The sequence below is a fragment of the Salmo trutta genome, chromosome 36, assembly GCF_901001165.1.
Source record: "Salmo trutta chromosome 36, fSalTru1.1, whole genome shotgun sequence".
NCBI lineage: Eukaryota > Metazoa > Chordata > Actinopteri > Salmoniformes > Salmonidae > Salmo > Salmo trutta.
The window spans coordinates 15,816,772-15,836,882 of NC_042992.1; the positions used below are offsets into that span (position 1 = coordinate 15,816,772).

The window sequence follows — 20,111 nt, forward strand, 5'->3', positions numbered from 1 at the left end:
TTAGGAAAAAGGAATCAGTCATTTCCTATTGAAGGTCAATAAACAAACATCAATCAAAACGGTGCTTATACCGAAATGAACATGATCATGGAATGGAAATTAATACTCAGTGTTAAATATCAGTTTGTCTCCATTGCTTACCGTATGGATTATTTTAACTGATTCAACTAATCATTAGAATGAATCATTAGATTGTAATGTTTGGACAAGAAGTCTTTGGAGAGGGCTCAGTGACTTAGCCAGCGACGTGCCTTCAGGCCTGGTCGGCTCAATGACATTCTACATGGACAGCCTGAGAGAGGGACAGCCACTGAAGTAACACTAGAAAATAAATTCCACTTGACTATCAACAGTGGCGATCTACCTCAATTATCCATACTATCAAGCCAATGTGGGCTGTGCAAATGTGGTGCTGCGCATTCACAACCACTTCCGTTATATGGGCGGGGTAGATAACGGGGCAGTAGCTCACCTATAAGTGCAAATGCAATACTTAGAAATCCATCAATCTCTGGGCTTCACTCTGTGGGGCCTCAAAGAAAGTCAACCCCCCCCCCCCTTTGTTTTTGCTGAATCAGCTTAAATTGATTTAGAGGCTGCTGATAAAAAGAGCCAGCAGCATGGAAGGAACACTACAACAGCCCTACCGCTGGTTTCTAAGAACTTCTAGAGGACGAGGGGGAGTGAACGCCTGGAGAAACACAAGGTGAACTGACCTGAGGACAGCTGAAGAAGGGTTTATTACCATACGAGATGTTTAAGGGGCTGTAGGTGTATTAAGCATAAGGGAATCAGGGCTATAAAAGCTTGCCTGAATGAAAGGGGAGGGGACAGTGCTATGAGGCATTGAAGGTCAGGGGGTATTGGTGGGGCATGCTTACAGTACCTGTAACGGCCTCCTCCTCTTCCGCTTTAGGTGGAGGGGATAGGAATCAGGGCTTTAGAAATAAGAGAGGTTACCTTGGATGACCGATGATGAATAAGGGTTTTAGTGGTCACTTGCCTTTATTAAAGGGGAGGGGACAGTGCTTCGGGGTGCTGAATTAAAGGGAAGGGCAGTGGTGTAAAGTAATTAAGTAAAAATACTTGAAAGTATTACTTAAGTAGTTTTTGGAGGTATCTATACTTTATTATTTATACATTCTTAAAGAAAATAATGTAGTTTTTATTCCATACAGTTTCCCTTACACCCAAAAGTACTCGTTACATTTTGAATGCCTTAGCAGGACAATAAAATGGTCTAATTCCCACACTTCTAAAGAGAACATCCCTGGTCATCCCGACTGCCTCTGATCTGTTGGACTCACTAAACACATGCTTCGTTTCTAAATGATGTGTTGGAGTGTGCCCCTTGCTATCTATAAATAAAGAAAGAAAATGGTGCCATCTGGTTTGCTTAATACAAGGAATTTGAAATGATTTATACTTTTACTTTTGATACTTAAGTATATTTGAGAAATGTTATTTACTTTTGATACTTAAGTATATTTAAAACCAAATACTTTCAGACTTTTACTCAAGTAGGATTTTACTAGGTGACTTTCACTTCCGTCATTTGCTATTAAGGCATCTTTACTCAAGTATGACAATTGGGAACTTTTTCCATCACTAAGGTAGGACATATTGAGGGGATAGATATTGGTGTGACATGCATACCTGTGGTGGGTGGGGCCTCCTCCTTGTCTTGCTCCTCATGCCACTGCATGGTCCGGTGGTAGCTGAGCATCACCTCCCACAATGCCTTGCACAGGTCGCTCAGGCAGGGGACGTAGCTGTCTTGAGTGATGTGCTGTGGACCAGACGGGAGAGACACAAATTTAAGAGAGCGAGACACAGACAGCAAGACAAAGACAGACAGAGAGCCAGCCAGCTTGCCAGAGTGACAGACAGACCGAGGGGGACAGACAGAGAGAGGGGGACAGACAGAGAGAGGGGGACAGACAGAGAGAGAGGCACAGAGGGACAGACGGACAGGGACAGACATACGGGGACAGGCGGACAGAGGAACAGAGGGAGGGACAGAGAGACAGACAGACAGAAAGGAACAGACAGACAGAGACAGAGGGACAGACAGACGCACAGAGGGACAGACAGGGGAACAGAGGGAGGGACAGTGAGGCAGAGAGCGAGACAAAGAGACAGGGACAGACAGACACGGACAGACAGACAGAGACAGACAGAGGGACAGAGAGAGAGAGACAGACGCGAGGAACAGACAGAGAGGGAAGGACATACAGACAGAGAGGGACATACAGAGAAGGACAGACAGACAGAGGGGGACAGACAGACAGAGGGGGACAGACAGACAGAGGGGGACAGACAGACAGACAGACGGACAGAGGGACAGAGGGGGACAGACAGGGAAATAGAGAGTGACAGACAGACGCACAGAGGGACAGACAGGGGAACAGAAGGAGGGACAGTGAGGCAGAGAGCGAGCGAGACAGACAGACACACAGACAGACAGAGGGACACAGACAGACGAGGAGAGACACAGACAGACAGACAGACAGACAGAGGAAAGAGGGACAGACAGAGAGAGACAGAGGCGAGGGACAGAGAGACAGGGACAGACAGAGAGACAGGGACAGACAGGGACAGACAGAGAGACAGGGACAGACAGACAGAGAGACAGGGACAGACACACAGAGGGACAGACAGAGGGACAGACAGAGGCGAGGGACAGACAGAGAGGGACAGACAAGATAGACAGGGACAGACATACAGAGACAGGGACAGACAGACAGGGACAGACACACAGAGGGACAGACATAGCAACAGAGGGACAGCGAGAGAGAGACAGACAGAGGGACAGAGACAGAGAGAGAGACAGGGACAGACGGAAAGACATAGGAACAGAGAGAGACAGACAGACAGACAGACAGCCGTAGGAACAGAGGGACAGACAGACAGGGACAGACAGGCAGATGGACAGACAGAGGGACAAACAGTTAGATACACTTCCTGTGTTTTTTTTCCCTGTGAGGTCACGGTGAAGAAATGATGTGGTGTTACAGGAAGGCCAGACGTCCATCATCAGTCCAGCACCTAAAGATACGTATTTCCACCACCATTACTCTGGAGCTGTTTCTGAACACTGGATTTGGAGTGGAGACTAAGTGTGGGTTTGAGCGAGGAGGACGAACAGTCCCTCTAAAAGTAAATAGCCACTCCATTCTACTTCTACAGTCCAAATAACAGTATTTAAAAAGCATTTTGGCAGAAATATATTGATGTCCGGCAGAAACACTCCTATTCTCTGTCCATACTGTTAAGCCGGATTTCAAGGTTATACATTCCAAATGGTTCCCTATCCACTATAGGCCCTGATCAAAAGTAATGCACTATATAGGGAATGGGCCTTCTAGGTGTCATTCAAAGACTCACATTCTGAAGAAATCCCATCTCAGTGTCCAGAGACGGACTTCCTTTAAATCAGTCAATACCATCATGAACACACCTCAATAAAGACAACGACGGAACAGCTGACTGTCGTGGCAGAAGATAAAATGGGGATGGGGCTGTATGTGTTGCGGTACGGCTGATACCAGCAAGACAGACGCTGATCTTCAAACGGTCTTGCAGCCAGAGAGTCAGAACAGTGTACGCGCGCGTGACTGACCCACAGACACAAACAGCTCAGTAATGAGCCTGAAACCATGACAACGACCACAATGTCTAACACTAATGAATTCCCTGTGTCTGACTGACTGAACGTAAACAAAAACGACATTTCCATAAATGTATGTCTATTGCACATAGACCTTTATTAGGCCCTTCAAAACATTCCCCGCCTCTTGTGGGACATTTTCAGGCACAACACAATGTACTAGTACTTTACACATTGGCCTATGTAAATGGTGTGGAGGGATGGAGAGACTGCAGTTCTAATTGCGCATATCAAAATATTGTTGATTATGTACACTACAAGTCAAAACGTTTGGACACAACTACTCATTCAAGGGTTTTTCTTTATTTTTACTATTTTCTACCTTGTAGAATAATAGTGAAGACATCAAAACTATGAAATAACACATATGGAATCATGAAGTAACCAAAAAAGTGCTAAACAAAATCTAAATATATTTTATATTTGAGATTCTTCAAAGTAGCCACCCTTTGCCTTGATGACAGCTTTGCACACTCTTGGCATTCTCTCAACCAGCTTCATGAGGTAGTCACCTGGAATGCATTTCAATTAACAGGTGTGCCTTTTTATCTTCTTTGGGATAGGGGGCAGTATTTTCACGGCCGGATAAAAAACATACCCGATTTAATCTGGTTACTACTCCTGCCCAGAAACTAGAATATGCATATAATTTGTAGATTTGGATAGAAAACAGTAAGTGTTTTCTATACAGTAAGTGCCCTGTCTGACAATTTGTTGTCCTTCTGTTGCATCTCTATCGACATTACAGCATCTGTGCTGTAACGTGACACTTTCTAAGGCTTCCATTGGCTCTCTAAAGCCGCCAGAAAGTGGAATGGGGTGTCTGCTGTCTCTGGGCAAAGTATAGGAGCAGAGTTTGTAAGTGGTCAGCCTGGGGACAGTGAGACTGGAGATGCGCGGTCACGAGAACTCGCCATGTTTTTCTTTCAGTCTTTGAATGAATACAACATTGCCCGGTTGGAATATTATCACCAAAAAAAATTGCATAAAAATTGATTTTAAACAGCGTTTGACATGCTTCTAAGTACGGTAATGGAATTTGTTGAAATTTGTCAAGAAATGCGCTTGCGCGTTACCCTTCGGATAGTGACCTGAACGCACGAACAAAACGGAGGTATTTGGATATAACTATGGATTATTTGGAACCAAAACAACATTTGTTGTTGAAGTAGAAGTCCTGGGAGTGCATTCTGACGAAGAACAGCAAAGGTAATCCAATTTTTCTAATAGTAATTCTGAGATTAGGTGACCCCGAAGTTGGCGGATGTCAAAATAGCTAGCCGTGATGGCCGAGCTATGTACTCAGAATATTGCAAAATGTGCTTTCGCCAAAAAGCTATTTTAAAATCGGACACCGCGATTGCATAAAGGAGTTCTGTATCTATAATTCTTAAAATAATTGTTATGCATTTTGTCAACGTTTATCATGAGTAATTTAGTAAATTCACCGGAAGTTTTCGGTGGGTATGCTAGTTCTGAACATCACATGCTAATGTAAAAGCTGTTTTTGGATATAAATATGAACTTGATTGAACAAAACATGCATGTATTGTATAACATAATGTCCTAGGAGTGCCATCTGATGAAGACCATCAAAGGTTAGTGCTGCATTTAGCTGTGGTTTGGGTTTATGTGACATATATGCTTGCTTGGAAAATGTACTCTATGTACTCTCCTAACATAATCTAATGTTTTGCTTTCGCTGTAAAGCCTTTTTGAAATCGGACAATGTGGTTAGATTAACGAGAGTCTTATCTTTAAAATGGTGTAAAATAGTTGATTGTTTGAGAAAATTGAATTGTGGTATTTTAGTTGGTTTTGTATTTCGCGCCGTGCGATGCCATTGGCTGTTGGCTAGGGGTTCCGCAGGCGGAACAGGGTTCCGCTAGCGGAACGTCTGTCCTCAACAGGTTAAAAGTTAATTTGTGGAATTTATTTTCTTCTTAACGCGTTTGAGCCCCAAAAAATAAAAAATATGTTTATTTTTTTAACTAGGCAAGTCATTTAAGAACAAATTCTTATTTACAATGACGGCCTAGGAACAGTGGGTTAACTGGTTCAGGGGCAGAACGACAGATTTTTACCTTGTCAGCTCGGGGATTCGATCTAGCAACCTTTCGGTTACTGGCCCAACGCTCTAACCACTAGGCTGCCTGCCGCCCCGCCAATCAGTTGTGTTGTGACAAGGTAGGGGTGGTATACAGAAGATAGCCTTACGTGGTAAAATTCCAAGTCCATATTATGGCAATAACAGCTAAAATAAGCAAAGAGAAACAACAGTCCTTCATTATTTTAAGACATGAAGGTCAGTCAATCGGGAAAATGCCAAGAACTTTGAAAGTGTCTTCAAGTGCAGTCGCAAAAACCATCAAGCGCTATGATGAAACTGGCTCTCATGAGGACCGCCACAGGAAAGGAAGACCCAGAGTTACCTCTGCTGCAGAGGATAAGTTCATTAGAGTTACCAGCCTCAGAAATTGCAGCCCAAATAAATGCTTCACAAAGTTCAAGTAACAGACACATCTCAACATCAACTGTTCAGAGGAGACTGCGTGAATCAGGCCTTTATGGTCGAATTGCTGCAAAGAAACCACTACTAAAGGACACCAACGATAAGAAGAGACTTGCTTGGGCCAAGAAACACGAGCAATGGACATCTGTCCTTTGGTTTGAGTCCAAATAGTAAAGATAAAGAAAAACCCTTGAATGAGTAGGTGTGTCCAAACAGTTGACTGGTGCTGTATATATTATACAGAAGTCATGATGACAGTTGGAGCATTTTTGGGGTTTCTCAACTTCATTCAAGACAGGTAAAAATTAAAAACAGCACTCTATGGAAAGGGCAAATGAGTGGAGTTAGGATTTGGCCAACCTCCACAGACTCCAGCATCGTTTAACTCTCTACGGCTGGCGTTAGAGGCATGCCCCGTCAAACCCTGCGGTGCACAGAACTCTGAGGCTACATACCACATGGCCTGACACAGACCAAGGGCATTTCTAGAGACATGGTTTTCAACACCATCAGAGACTAAAGATTCATCATTGCATTCTGAAAAGGTTCTGGAGACAGCAGAGCTTGTTCTCACCGGAAGCCCAGATGCCATTTGTTTTAAACATAGCACGTGTGTGTGTGCAAGCGCCTATGCGCGCGTGTGTGTGTGTGTGTGTGTGAGACCTGTTCCCTCTACCAAGCAGGTGTAAATTACCGACAGTGAGCCACGAACACCGGGGTTTCTGCGGGGGAAACGGTGCATAGCAACACGGACCACGGCTGTGGAAAAGCTAACAGAAGCGAAGGGTTCCAGAGCAATTTATGTATCACAGCCGTCTCTCTTTCCCCTCTCAGAGTTTACCGCCAGCCTGGAAATTAGAGGACGCCAGGGTTCAGGCTGCCAGAGCCCCTCGGCTGCCAAATGTTTTCTCCAAGCGCGCCTGGGTGAGACCTTTCAGGAGAAAATTCATGATCGCAAATAGCGAGTCGAGTGAATGATATCATTCAGTGACCTCCCGTCTGTAAAATAGCATGACATGGCATCACTAGTGCTGCATAGCTCCAATGCTAATGGGTAACAAGGATCGCTAGATTTAGAGTTGTAGTGGTTGTGATTAACATTGGCCAGTTCATGTGTATGAATGTTTATGGTTGTATTACACAAACATCACAATAAAGGAGCTTTCTTTCCCATGTGCTGTTCTTTATTTTTGCAATATCCACATGGTGCAAATTAAACGTCGCCATGCCACAGAGCCCACGGCAACCAGCATAAAAGAGTTACAGGAAAGAGGTTGGTTAAATGTCAAACATTTACAGAGAGCCTGAGGGGAACGTAATAGGAACATTCCAGAATAATAATACAACCTATTGTTTTAGTACCTTTTGCTGGGTGTGGTAGAAATGAATCATCAAGCTCAGTCTGGAGAGAGAACACTAGCACTTAGCGACTCAAAAGTAGAGCACTCTATAGGGCAGTGGTTCCCAACTCCAGTCCTCCAGTACTCCCAACAGCACATATTTGTGTTGTACCCCTGGACAAACTCACATGATTCAACTTGTCAAGGGCTTGATGATTAGTTGACAAGTAGAATCAGGTGTGCTTGTCCGGGGCCACAACAAAAATATGTATTGTAGCTTTTCCACAGCCATAGGGATTAGGGTGGCATTTAGGATGCACTCCTATAGTACTTCCCCCACGTCAGGATACTCATTAGTCATGAGTTACTCAGTTAGTAAAACACCTCACATTAACATTCAACAACAGTCACTGGAACAATTAGCGTAGTTAAGCACATTCAGACAAGGCTGCTAAACTGTAGTCCTCCTGAAGTGTAGAATAAACACACCTAAAAACATTATCACCCTGAATCTCCTCAAATACCACCTGGAATTCTTCAGATTGGAAAATGATTTTCGGATTGACACAGACACTGGTTTCATGGGAAAAACGGTCACATAACTATGTCTCACACATTGACTTTAAAAGTCACCTGTACAGTATAAAACAACCCCTGGCCTGGTTTCCTCTACCCATATAACCCATGGTGTATTCATTTGCGCACACTGTAGAAAAACGTTTTTCATTGAAAACAAGCATTTTTTTATTGGACTAGTTTAATTAAGTTAGCTCCTACCGTTTCCGTTTACAAGCCCAGTATGGCATCATAGGATGCAATCAGTCAGCGTTATCGCTGTCTGTGCCCTCAGGAGTCTAATGGAGGAACAGGACCAGCAGCCTGAAACCATCACACCTTTCTTCTCACACACACACTGCTGATTGCAAAATCCATTTCATCTCAGCCCCTCCCACGTCTTTCTAATACCACCGTAACAAGTCACTGATGCATCAAGCATTCCTTTACTGTGGGATGTGATGAGAATGTTGCCATTATTGGGGAGTATCATGGGTAAATGCAAGGACAATGCAATATTCCAGTGTAAATTGCCTCCCTTTCCCATCCAACCCCAGTGGCTACCTGTGAACAGTGATAAATTAGTGATCCACATCCAAGCGGACAATCAATGGTCCAGCCCTGCCATTTGATGGTGATGCTCTCCTGCTACGGTAGGATATATCACACCACGTTGCCAGGCAACTGGGACTAATTGGCAGGAGAAGGGGGCCGTAGGGGCTCTGTGATCTATAGTAGGTCTGATGAGAAGAAATCACCTCCCTGGCTTCTTCAGGGGGCACGGCCTGACCCCTTCCAAGCCCCCCCCAGGGGGTTACCCTCAGCCGAGCAAGTGCCAGGGGGACACAGGGACACACACAGACTCTACTCCTGCTCAGGGTAAGGTCACAGAGTGTTTTATCTCTGATCAAAGTGACTCCTCAACCCCTCCATAGGGCAGGTTGGATCTCAGACTTCAGAGGGTTTGATGCATGGAGAGGCATCCCCAATCACTCCATAGGATACATAGTGGATCTATTTTAGGAAAAAGTTTTTTTAATGGATGCTTGCAGTGTATATCTACGCTCAGCAGCATAGGGACTCTTCTGACAGAGAGCTGCGTAGGGGTGGGCGGGACATGGTTTTTAGCCAATACACTTCCATTTTCAGATGTAATCCTAGTGCTTTCCCCAAAACTGCACGGGATTAAAAAAAACAGCACCCTGCCTGCTAGTCAGCAATCTGCAGATCTGCCAAGCCAGAAAAGCACAACATGGTGTCCTCCTCCTCCATCAAAGTGCAGCTAGACTCCTCAAGCAGTGGCAACACTGGCTAGCCACTACAACTTCCCACACCTCGGGAAAGGTACCATGATGGTTCACTCCGAAATCAAACTTTGTCAGAGTTTTCAGACCTGGAATGTGGACTAATGTTGAGATGATTTCACGTCCCAATACTGTGCGTGGCTTCAGGACAAGTCTCAACATCCTTGAGTGGCCCAGCCAGAGCCCAGAATTTAACCCGATCGAACATCTCTGAAGAGACCTGAAAATAGCTGTGCAGCGACGCTCCCCATCCAACCTGACAGAGCTTGAGAGGATCTGAAGTGAAGACTCGGAGAAACTCCCAAATACAGGTGTGCCAAGCTTGGAGCGTCATACCCAAGAAGACGAGGCTGTGATCGATCACTGCCAAAGGGGCGTCAACAAAGTACTGAGTAAAGGGTCTGAAAACTTATGTAAATGTGATCATTTCTTATTTTTAATACATTTGCAAAAATGTCTAAAAAACTGTTTGTTCTTTGTCATTATGGGGTATTGTGTGTAGATTGAGGAGGATAAACTATTTAATCAATTTTAGAATAAGGCTGTAATGTAACAAAATGTGGAAAAAGTTCAGTAGTCTGAATACTTTCTGAATGCACTGGCGGGTGGCTGAGCTTAATGTTATTTGATTATGCAGACAATCTGGAATTCTGAAGTAACGCTTCTGATAAAAACTAAAAAACAAATAAGTCGTCAACCCTCAACCACCAGGAAAGACCCGCATGCATGTTGATGTTTGTTCTGTATGTGCATTTAAGGGCAAGGCGTGCTGCTCTGCTCTGCTTTGATACCTTCAAACTCAATGCCTCTGTGCTTGACATCATGGGAAAATCAAAAGAAATCAGCCAAGACCTCAGAATTTTTTTTGTAGACCTCCACAAGTCTGGTTCATTCTTGGGAGCAATTTCCAAACGCCTGAAGGTACCATGTTCATCTGTACAAACAATAGTACGCAAGTATAAACACCATGGGTCCACGCAGCCGTCATACCGCTCAGGAAGGAGACGCGTTCTGTCTCCTAGAGATGAACGTACTCTGGTGCGAAAAGTGCAAATCAATCCCAGAACAACAGCAAAGGACCTTGTGAAGATGCTGGAGGAAACAGGTCCAAAAGTATCTATATCCACAGTAAAACGAGTCCTATATTGACATAACCTAAAAGGCCGCTCAGCACGGAAGAAGCCACTGCTCCAAAGCCGCCATAAAAAAGCCAGACTACGGTTTGCAACTGCACATGGGGACAAACATCGTACTTTTTGGAGAAATGTCCTCTGGTCTGATGAAACAAAAATAGAACTGTTTGGCCATAATGACAATCGTTATGTTTGGAGGAAAAAGAGAGACGCTTGCAAGCTGAAGAACACCATCCCAACCGTGAAGCACATGGGTGGCAGCATCATGTTGTGGGGGTGCTTTGCTGGAGGAGGGACAGGTGCACTTCACAAAATAGATGTCATCATGAGGAAGGGAAATTATGTGGATATATTGAAGCAACATCTCAAGACATCAGTCAGGAAGTTAAAGCTTGGTCACAAATGGGTCTTCCAAATGGACAATGACCCCAAGCATACTTCCAAAGTTGTGGCAAAATGGCTTATGGACAACAAAGTCAAGGTATTGGAGTGGCCATCACAAAGTCCTGACCTCAATCCTATAGAACATTTGCAAGGAGGCTTACAAACCTGACTCAGTTTACCAGCTCTGTCAGGAGGAATGGGCCAAAATTCACCCAACTTATTGTGGGAAGCTTGTGGAAGGTTACCGGAAACGTTTGACCCAAGTTAAACAATTTAAAGGCAATGCTACCAAATACTAATTTAGTGTATGTAAACTTCTGTCCCACTGGGAATGTGATGAAAGAAATAAAAGCTGAAATAAATAATTATCTCTACTATTATTCTGACATTTCACATTCTTAAAATAAAGTGGTGATCCGAACTGACCTATGACAGGGAATCTTTACTAGGATTAAATGTCAGGAATTGAGAAAAACTGAGTTTAAATGCATTTGGCTAAGGTGTATTTAAACTTCCGACTTCAACTGTATGTACTGAGCTTGTCTGATGCTTTAAGCACGCTGTTTGATAAAGAAAATAAGATACAAATGACTCAAGAAGGAGCCAGAGATCAAGATAACCTAACCAGAAGGGAAAAATACTGTTCCCGACCCCCCTCCTCCCGCTGCTGCTTCTGCTGCCTTCACAGATTCTGTCGTTACGCTCCTCAAGTTGCCAGTAATAGGATACTCCAGGGGTCGGCAAATTTTTTCATTTGGAGTGTCAATTTGTTACCATTTCTACCGATCTGCGTGTCAGTTATGATTTTCATGGAACAGTTTCATTGAATTGATTATAGTCTTTGTATCTCCAAATCATTGTCATGAGGTTAATCTAAATTCTATCTGAAAGAAAATGATAGAAATCTGAAAGTAACTTATATTGCAAACTATGTAAAAACAGCCTCGATAAACTCAACAAATAAAAACATGGCAGCCTGCAGGTAGAAAATATACTGAGAAAAATACTGTAAATATCCTATTAATCACATTGAAGACAGGCCATGCGTAGCCAATGGACTTGAAACATTGTATCAACTATAAACTATGTCTGGACTGAAGCTAGCACTAGAAAACTTGCAACATTGTATAAAATAGTATGGGCCTTCAGAGTTTCCTGTGCCAGTGAGCTCGGGACAGACACAGCTATGGGTGCAAGGGATAGGAAGTAATCAGGTCATTTATGTTTCCACTGGATCAGAGCATTACATTTTTCGAGTGGTTACCGAAAGGGATAGAGCTGGAAATATATTGAGGAACTATTGTCATTCTTAATATATTCTAAAAACAGACTTTGTTTACTTGCTCTTTGAAGTGAAGAAAAAAATACTTTGAGAAACTCCACAGCTCATTCGTGGCGGTGAGTTAAGACAATCAGAAATACTATCATCATCTCCAAATGGACAGAGCTACATTTGCACACAGGCCAGGTAGCCTAGGCCTACTTATATATGCGTAGGCCGAATCAGATGCACGTCCTTACTCAACATTGACAGGAGCACTCCAAACAAAATGTAGAAATTGCCAAAACTGATAAATGGAAAGAAATAAACTAAAATGTATTTCTCCCATATAGCATAAATTGTGAGCTCTGCAAACAACAACAATAAGAACACTAAATAACAATAATAATAATAAATTGAATGCATTAACATAATTTACCGTAACCAAACAAACACTGTAGATTACAAATTATGTGAATTAATGGTAAATGTAGGTTACTACTGGTGATATATGTAGTGGGGAATTGATAGACACTAACAATCAAAAGGCAAACAATTCACACAATGAAGTTATGAAACTATGAATGTGCACAAAATGGCGGGAGAGAGCGCATATTCTGGAGAGAGACGTACCTTGTGCATTCTAGCCACACTCGTTTTTTTAGGACCGTGACATCCCTGCAGCCTCCTAAATGGATTAGCCCACTGAGACAGGCGTGAATCAGACAAGTATCGTGTGCCACAAAAAAATATATACATATTTGAGACTGCTCAAAAAAAAATGATAATCTTGGTCGACCAACAGCCAATCAACCAAACAATCAACCAGTCGACTAAATGGGGTCAGCCCTAACACACTCCTTTAGGATTTGGTTAAAGATACAGCAAATAGGTCTGGCAATAAAGTCGCTACCATTCTCAGTAGTTTCCCAACAAGGTTGTCTACACCTGGTGGCTCATCATTATTGATGGATAACAATAGTTTTTCCACCTCTCCCACACTAACTTGACCAAATTCAAAACAACGATCATTCACTTTCAATATTAGATATTTTATACTAAAATATAATGCCTCAATGTTCAATACTGTCATTTCACTTCTGAGTTCTTCCACTTGTGAAATAGTCATTGAAATTATTGGCAATCCTTCACTTTCAATATTGGATCTTTTATACTAACATATGATGGCTCACTGTTGTTATAAATCACCCATCAACTTCAATAAACGATGGAGATGAACTGGGTTTTCTGCCCATATCATTTAAGGTACTCCAAAGTCTTTTTCCATTGTGTTTTATGTCATTTATCATGGTTTGGTAATAACATTTCTAGTTTTTCTGTTAAGTTTAGGTCACAACATTTCTCAATTTACAGTATGTCAACCAATCAGCTGAGCAGCCTGACTTGTTTAGCACCTGTTTCACATCATTTCTTTGAACCATACAATTATTCAATGAATCATCAATCCAGAGGGCTAACAGTTCTCCCAGCTAGTTTCTTAACAGGTGCACGCTTGTCAACAACTGACATGAATACTTTTACAAATACTTCCAGTGCCGCATCTGGATTCACTTCCTCATACACATTAGACCAACATAAAAAAAATGTACAAGTACCCTGAGAAAACATTTTGTATTATCTCTTATAAACAACTTTAGGCCCAACCTTTGGCTTTCCTTATTATTGCCACAATGTTATGGTCATTACAGCCAATGGGAACTGATATTACTTTGGAGCAAAGCTCTGTAGCATTAGTGAAGATATGATCAGTACAAGTGGATGTCACAGTTCCAACACTATTGGTATACACTCTAGTTGGTTCAGTCATAACCTGGGTCATGTTACAGGCATTAGTCACAGTTAGAAGGTTCCTCTTGAGAGGACAGCTAGTTGCTAACCAGCCAATGGTCAGGTCAACTAGAAAATACAACTCTTAACATCACACACACGATCAAGCATTGCACACATTATCCAAATACTGACAGTTAGCAGCACCCCAAAAGAAGAGGCTTCAGATGACAGATGGCAGGTGAACTTGCAACCACAACACCTCAACAATATTTGACATGAGACCCTCTCTAAGCTTTACAGGAATATGGTTCTGAACATATACTGCAACACCTCCCCTATAGGCATGATGAAATGTGTAGTCCTATTTGCCTTTGGAGCAGCAGAGTAAAGTTAGGACTGGAGCGACGTGTTACACTTGACAGGGTTTCTCTGGTGGCTGTCAGATCAAATTGTGAATCCACGGTTGTCTGGCAGAATGCTTAAAAAACACAATCATATATTCTGGAATAAGCCCTGAGGTGGGGAGCGCCCAAACCAGGCTAATGCACTGCAATAAATACCAGGATAGGTTGTTGAGAAAGCGATGTCGCTAAGACAGAAATACCTGCTGTGTCATTTGCCAAATGTGTCCTTCCCTGGCTGTCCCGAGACTGTCAAGGAGGGTACACTATTGAACATTATAGGGAGACCTTATATCATGCGCAGAGTGGGTGACCATATGTGGCAGCATGGCACAGCAGTAACGTCCAGTGTACCAATCATGTTATCCCAGCCCCTTTATCACTGTCAGCCACCATGCCTCTCATTCTCAGCTTTTACCATTGATTACAGTGGTCTCCTTCACACTACAGTAAGTATTTATGAGCATTGCCGCTCTTTCTCCCACATCTCTCTTCCTCTATCATGAGGAATTAAAAGTTCCCTCCAGTAACGTATAGGGAAATGTTCCTCAGACTTCATAGCCTACCTACCAGAGCACAATATCAACTCAGCCGGTGTTACCACGGTGATGAGTGTAGTGCAGACCTACTGTATCTGGCACATTCAAAAAAAAGATGAACTATTGAAAGCCTGGCTAACACTATTGTGGCGAGACCTATTTGGCATATAGAGGTTGAAATGTGGAAGTTATGAGCTGGAATGGGTGAGCTAACATACCATGCCAGAAGAAATCATCTCATATTAACTTAATGCCAAGGATGATTTGGGAGAGACAGTCTGTTTAATCTGAGATTAATTCATTACCATTTTCTGCAAAGAAATGATTTGAATGTCTTTATTTTAATTCAGAGGGAAAATCTACCTTTGATTCAGTTCTAGCACAAAGAAATATAAACTCAGAGTTCTATAGAAACTATAAATGAAAGGAAGTATATGAAACTTCCAGAAGTGACTCGAGGAAGCAAGAAATAAAACTCGACTTTGAGCGTCCAAGCCTGGAAATCTGGGATCCTTGATGCAAATGAAAGCAGACGTCCTTCATAAATGAGAGGTCACAACAAACAGACAGAGTTGTTTATTGATGCTGTTACACAAGAAGATAGACCTTTTCTTTCACAGCTGGGGGGAGACGAGGGGTTCTGTGTGTTCTCAGAAAGGAGCAGTTTCACTAAATAATGAAGAAAACACAAAACGCAGGGGAGAGAGAGAGAGAGAGACACTCAGCGTAGTTCATATACTTCAGTGGTGCCTCATATGAAAGCTGATATGAACGCTGAAAGGCCATGGAAGGTTCACCTCCACTATGGGTCTCACTAAAGAGCCAGTACTTCACATGAACAATGGACCATGTAAATAACTCACAGTGTCCAGTCAAAATGGTCATATTACACAATTAAGATACTGATTGTTATCAGTGAGTGAATCTTGGGGCGATAAAATGGTGATGTACTTTATGATGTAACCAACAAGAGATTATCCTTATGTGGCCTAACTGGTTTAGAGGTAATGAAGGTATAGGTTTGAATCTGGCCTACTGCGCTTTCATACAACCTCTGTCTTTCCCCACTGTCATCCCCTCTCACTATCTGTCCAATAAAAATCATACAATCTAAGAGTGTACCTTTCAGCTCTGCTGTGGCTCTGATGGATGCTCTGGTACTGATGGTCATTTGACAGTATGGTGTTGTTTGAGAGTATGTTAGTGCTGTAATCTTAATCTATTACAGTCAGAACAGTAAGTCAGGGACAGGGTTTGCATCCCCAACGGCACCCTATTCCCTTTATAGTGCCCTACTTTTGATCAAGGCCAATAGGGCTAAAAAAGTAGTTTATGTGGTACAATTTGGGACTCAGCCATGGGGTCCAGGACAGACACAGACAAAGAGAGAGACAGAGAGAGACAGAGAGAAAGAGAGAGAGAGAGAGAGAGAATGGTATGATGTACAATTCTTTCACAATATGATCAGACCTTTCTGCGAACCTCAGATCCCATGACTTGGTTCAAAGTTCAGGACAGTAGTGAGGGCGATTTACATACTGTCCTGTGTATATTTTATGACATACCCACACAGGGGAGGGACTCAAGGGAGTGAGTGGAATACCAGAGAGTGTGTCCCAAAGTACCAAACCTTTTGTCTCTTCTGAAGTTTTGTAGGCTTAGTACAAGACGACTGGTCACAAGACTCACCTAAATGTATAGCAGTCATCAATCCCCCCCAGAAAGACAAAACTTAATTAGCTTGAAAGAGAAAAACCTACAGCTGAAGTCAGAAGTTTACATACACCTTAGCCAAATACATTTAAACTCAGTTTTTCACAATTCCTGACATCTAATTCTAGTAAAAATTCCCTGTCTTAGGTCAGTTAGGATCACCACTTTATTTTAAGAACGTGATATGTCAGAATAATAGTAGAGAGAACGATTTATTTCAGCTTTTATTTCTTTCATCATATTCCCAGTGGGTCAGAAGTTTACATACACTCAATTAGTATTTGGTAGCATTGCCTTTAAATTGTTTAACTTGGGTGAAATGTTTCAGGTTGCCTTCCACAAGCTTCCCACAATAAGTTGGGTGAATTTTGGCCCATTCCTCCTGACAGAGCTGGTGTAACTGAGTCAGGTTTGTAGGCCTCCTTGCTCACACATGCTTTTTCAGTTCTGCCCATAAATGTTCTATAGGATTGAGGTCAGGGCTTTGTGATGGCCACTCCAATACCCTGACTTTGTTGTCCTTAAGCCATTTTGCCACAACTTTGGAAGTATGCTTGGGGTCATTGTCCATTTGGAAGACCCATTTGTGACCAAGCTTTAACTTCCTGACTGATGTCTTGAGATGTTGCTTCAATATATCCACATAATTTTCTCTCCTCATGATGCCATCTATTTTGTGAAGTGCACCAGTCCCTCCTGCAGCAAAGCACCCCCACAACATGATGCTGCCACCCCTGTGCTTCACGGTTGGCATGGTGTTCTTCGGCTTGCAAGCCTCCCCCTTTTTCCTTCAAACATAATGAGGTCATTATGGCCAAACAGTTCCATTTTTGTTTCATCAGACCAGAGGACATTTCTCCAAAAAGTACGATCTTTGTCCCCATGTGCATTGCAAACCGAAGTCTGGCTTTTTATGGCGGTTTTGGAGCAAGGGCTTCTTCCTTGCTGAGCGGCCTTTCAGGTTATGTCGATATAGGACTCGTTTTACTGTGGATATAGATACTTTTGTACCTGTTTCCTCTAGCATCTTCAAAAGGTCCTTTACTGTTGTTATGGGATTGATTTGCACTTTTCGCACCAAAGTACGTTCATCTCTAGGAGACAGAACGCGTCTCCTTCCTGAGCGGTATGATGGCTGCGTGGTCCCACGATGTTTATACTTGCGTACAATTGTTTGTACAGATGAACGTGGTACCTTCAGGTACCTTCACTCACCTTCAGGCATTTGGAAATTGCTTCCAAGGATGAACCAGACTTCTGGAGGTCTTGGCTGATTTCTTTTGATTTTCCCATGATGTCAAGCAAAGAGGCACTGTGTTTGAAGGTAGTTCTTGAAATACATCCACAGGTACTGGAGCCATGACATCATTTTGTGGAATTTTCCAAGCTGTTTAAAGGCACAGTCAACTTAGTGTATGTAAACTTCTGACCCACTGGAAATGTGATAGATTATTTCACTTATAATTCACTGTCTGTAAACAATTGTTGGAAACATTACTTGTGTCATGCACAAAGTAGATGTCCTAACCGACTTGCCAAAACTATAGTTTGTTAACAACAAATTTGTGGAGTGGCTGAAAAACAAGTTAATGACTCTAACCTAAGTGTATGTAAACCTCTGACTTCAACTGTATCTACTACTTCTTCTCTGTGTCGATTTTCAGCAGACTCGATGCTTTGTTGCGTAGTCCTTTCCCAGATCGGCGTAGGTACTACACATTTATCTCATACCCTCACATGTGTTTAGATAACGGTTGATCTACTTTATTACTGAATAAGCGCGAAACACTTAGAAGATGAAAGCACCAAAACATTTCTCACAAAGCAGCTTTCCTCTGTCCTCCCCTGTTCTTAAAGGAACACGGATAGTCTTTTTCCATTTTCTTTTAAAGCAGTGGAACTGCTGCCAAAGTTAAACAAAGATTATATCTTCCTTAAAACCTGTTTCCAGTCACTGAATGTGGAGCGATGGAGAGAGAGAGAACACCCTATCTGGCTTCATGTGTCATCAGAGGCACAGCCTGTCTGCGAGCTTCATCTTCATCAGGTTCGAGCTTCAGTGATAAACATACGCAAGGCTAGCTAGTGCATACTCTAGCTCTCCCTGTTTGGAGGCCAATCCATCATGCAGCCAAATGCTAACATGACACATCCCATCAATCCAAAGTTGGGGAGGACGAGTCGGTGCGTCTGAGAAATTGCCCATAATCAGCATACTGTGCTACTCTGTGCATCCAACTTCAGACTAAACTGGCGAGTCACTGCTAGACAGGCAAATTGGGGACATGGAGTGACATTTAAAGGTGATAGGTATGGCCCTTTCCGGTTCTTTTGTATCTTATGGTTCATAAGAGCATCGGAGAAATGACAATACCAATGACCACTATGTGAAACAAGCACGTCTTGCCGTCAAAACACCTCAGCTCAATGTCTCAGCAGCCTGTTCCAAGGTTGTGACTTGGAATCCGTTAATGAATCCCCACTCCCTTCCTACCCCGACTCCTCCTCTCCCTTCCTACCCCGACACCTCCTCTCCCTTCCTACCCCGACACCTCCTCTCCCTTCCTACCCCGACACCTCCTCTCCCTTCCTACCCCGACACCTCCTCTCCCTTCCTACCCCGACACCTCCTCTCCCTTCCTACCCCGACACCTCCTCTCCCTTCCTACCCCGACACCTCCTCTCCCTTCCTACCCCGACACCTCCTCTCCCTTCCTTCCCCGACACCTCCTCTCCCTTCCTTCCCCGACACCTCCTCTCCCTTCCTACCCCGACACCTCCTCTCCCTTCCTACCCCGACACCTCCTCTCCCTTCCTACCCGACACCTCCTCTCCCTTCCTACCCCGACACCTCCTCTCCCTTCCTACCCCGACACCTCCTCTCCCTTCCTTCCCCGACACCTCCTCTCCCTTCCTTCCCCGACACCTCCTCTCCCTTCCTTCCCGGAATCCTCCTCTCCTTTCCTTCCCGGAATCCTCCTCTCCCTTCCTTCCCGGAATCCTCCTCTCCTTTCCTTCCCGGAATCCTCCTCTCCTTTCCTTCCCGGAATACTCCTCTCCTTTCCTTCCCGGAGTCCTCCTCTCCCTTCCTACCCGGAATCCTTCTTTCCCTTCCTACCCGGAATCCTCCTCTCCCTTCCTACCCGGAATCCTTCTCTCAATACCTACCCGGAAACCTTCTCTCCCTGCCTACCCGGAATCCTTCTCTCCCTGCCTACCCGGAATCCTTCTCTCCCTGCCTACCCGGAATCCTTCTCTCCCTGCCTACCCGGAATCCTTCTCTCCCTGCCTACCCGGAATCCTTCTCTCCCTGCCTACCCGGAATCCTTCTCTCCCTGCCTACCCGGAATCCTTCTCTCCCTTCCTAGCCCGAATTGCTAAACATTACAGATTCCACAGGGCCTAACAGTTAACCAAATTATTCTGCTAAGTCATTAAGAACCCGGGAGGAGGAAAAGTTATTTCTACTTAGGAGACTCATCTAGAAGTTTTGTTTCCGTACTTGTCT

At 43.5% G+C, this 20,111-nt stretch overlaps 1 protein-coding gene across 2 annotated transcripts in view; it reads right to left on the reverse strand.

Annotated features, from left to right (window-relative positions):
- Nucleotides 1-20,111, reverse strand: part of vps50 (VPS50 subunit of EARP/GARPII complex) — a 239,731-nt gene that overhangs the window by 125,939 nt on the left and 93,681 nt on the right. For both annotated transcript variants that reach the window (XM_029734820.1, XM_029734819.1), the window contains exon 13: nt 1,657-1,789. In XM_029734820.1, coding sequence (XP_029590680.1) covers nt 1,657-1,789 — 133 coding nt within the window. The remainder of the gene's footprint in view (nt 1-1,656; nt 1,790-20,111) is intronic.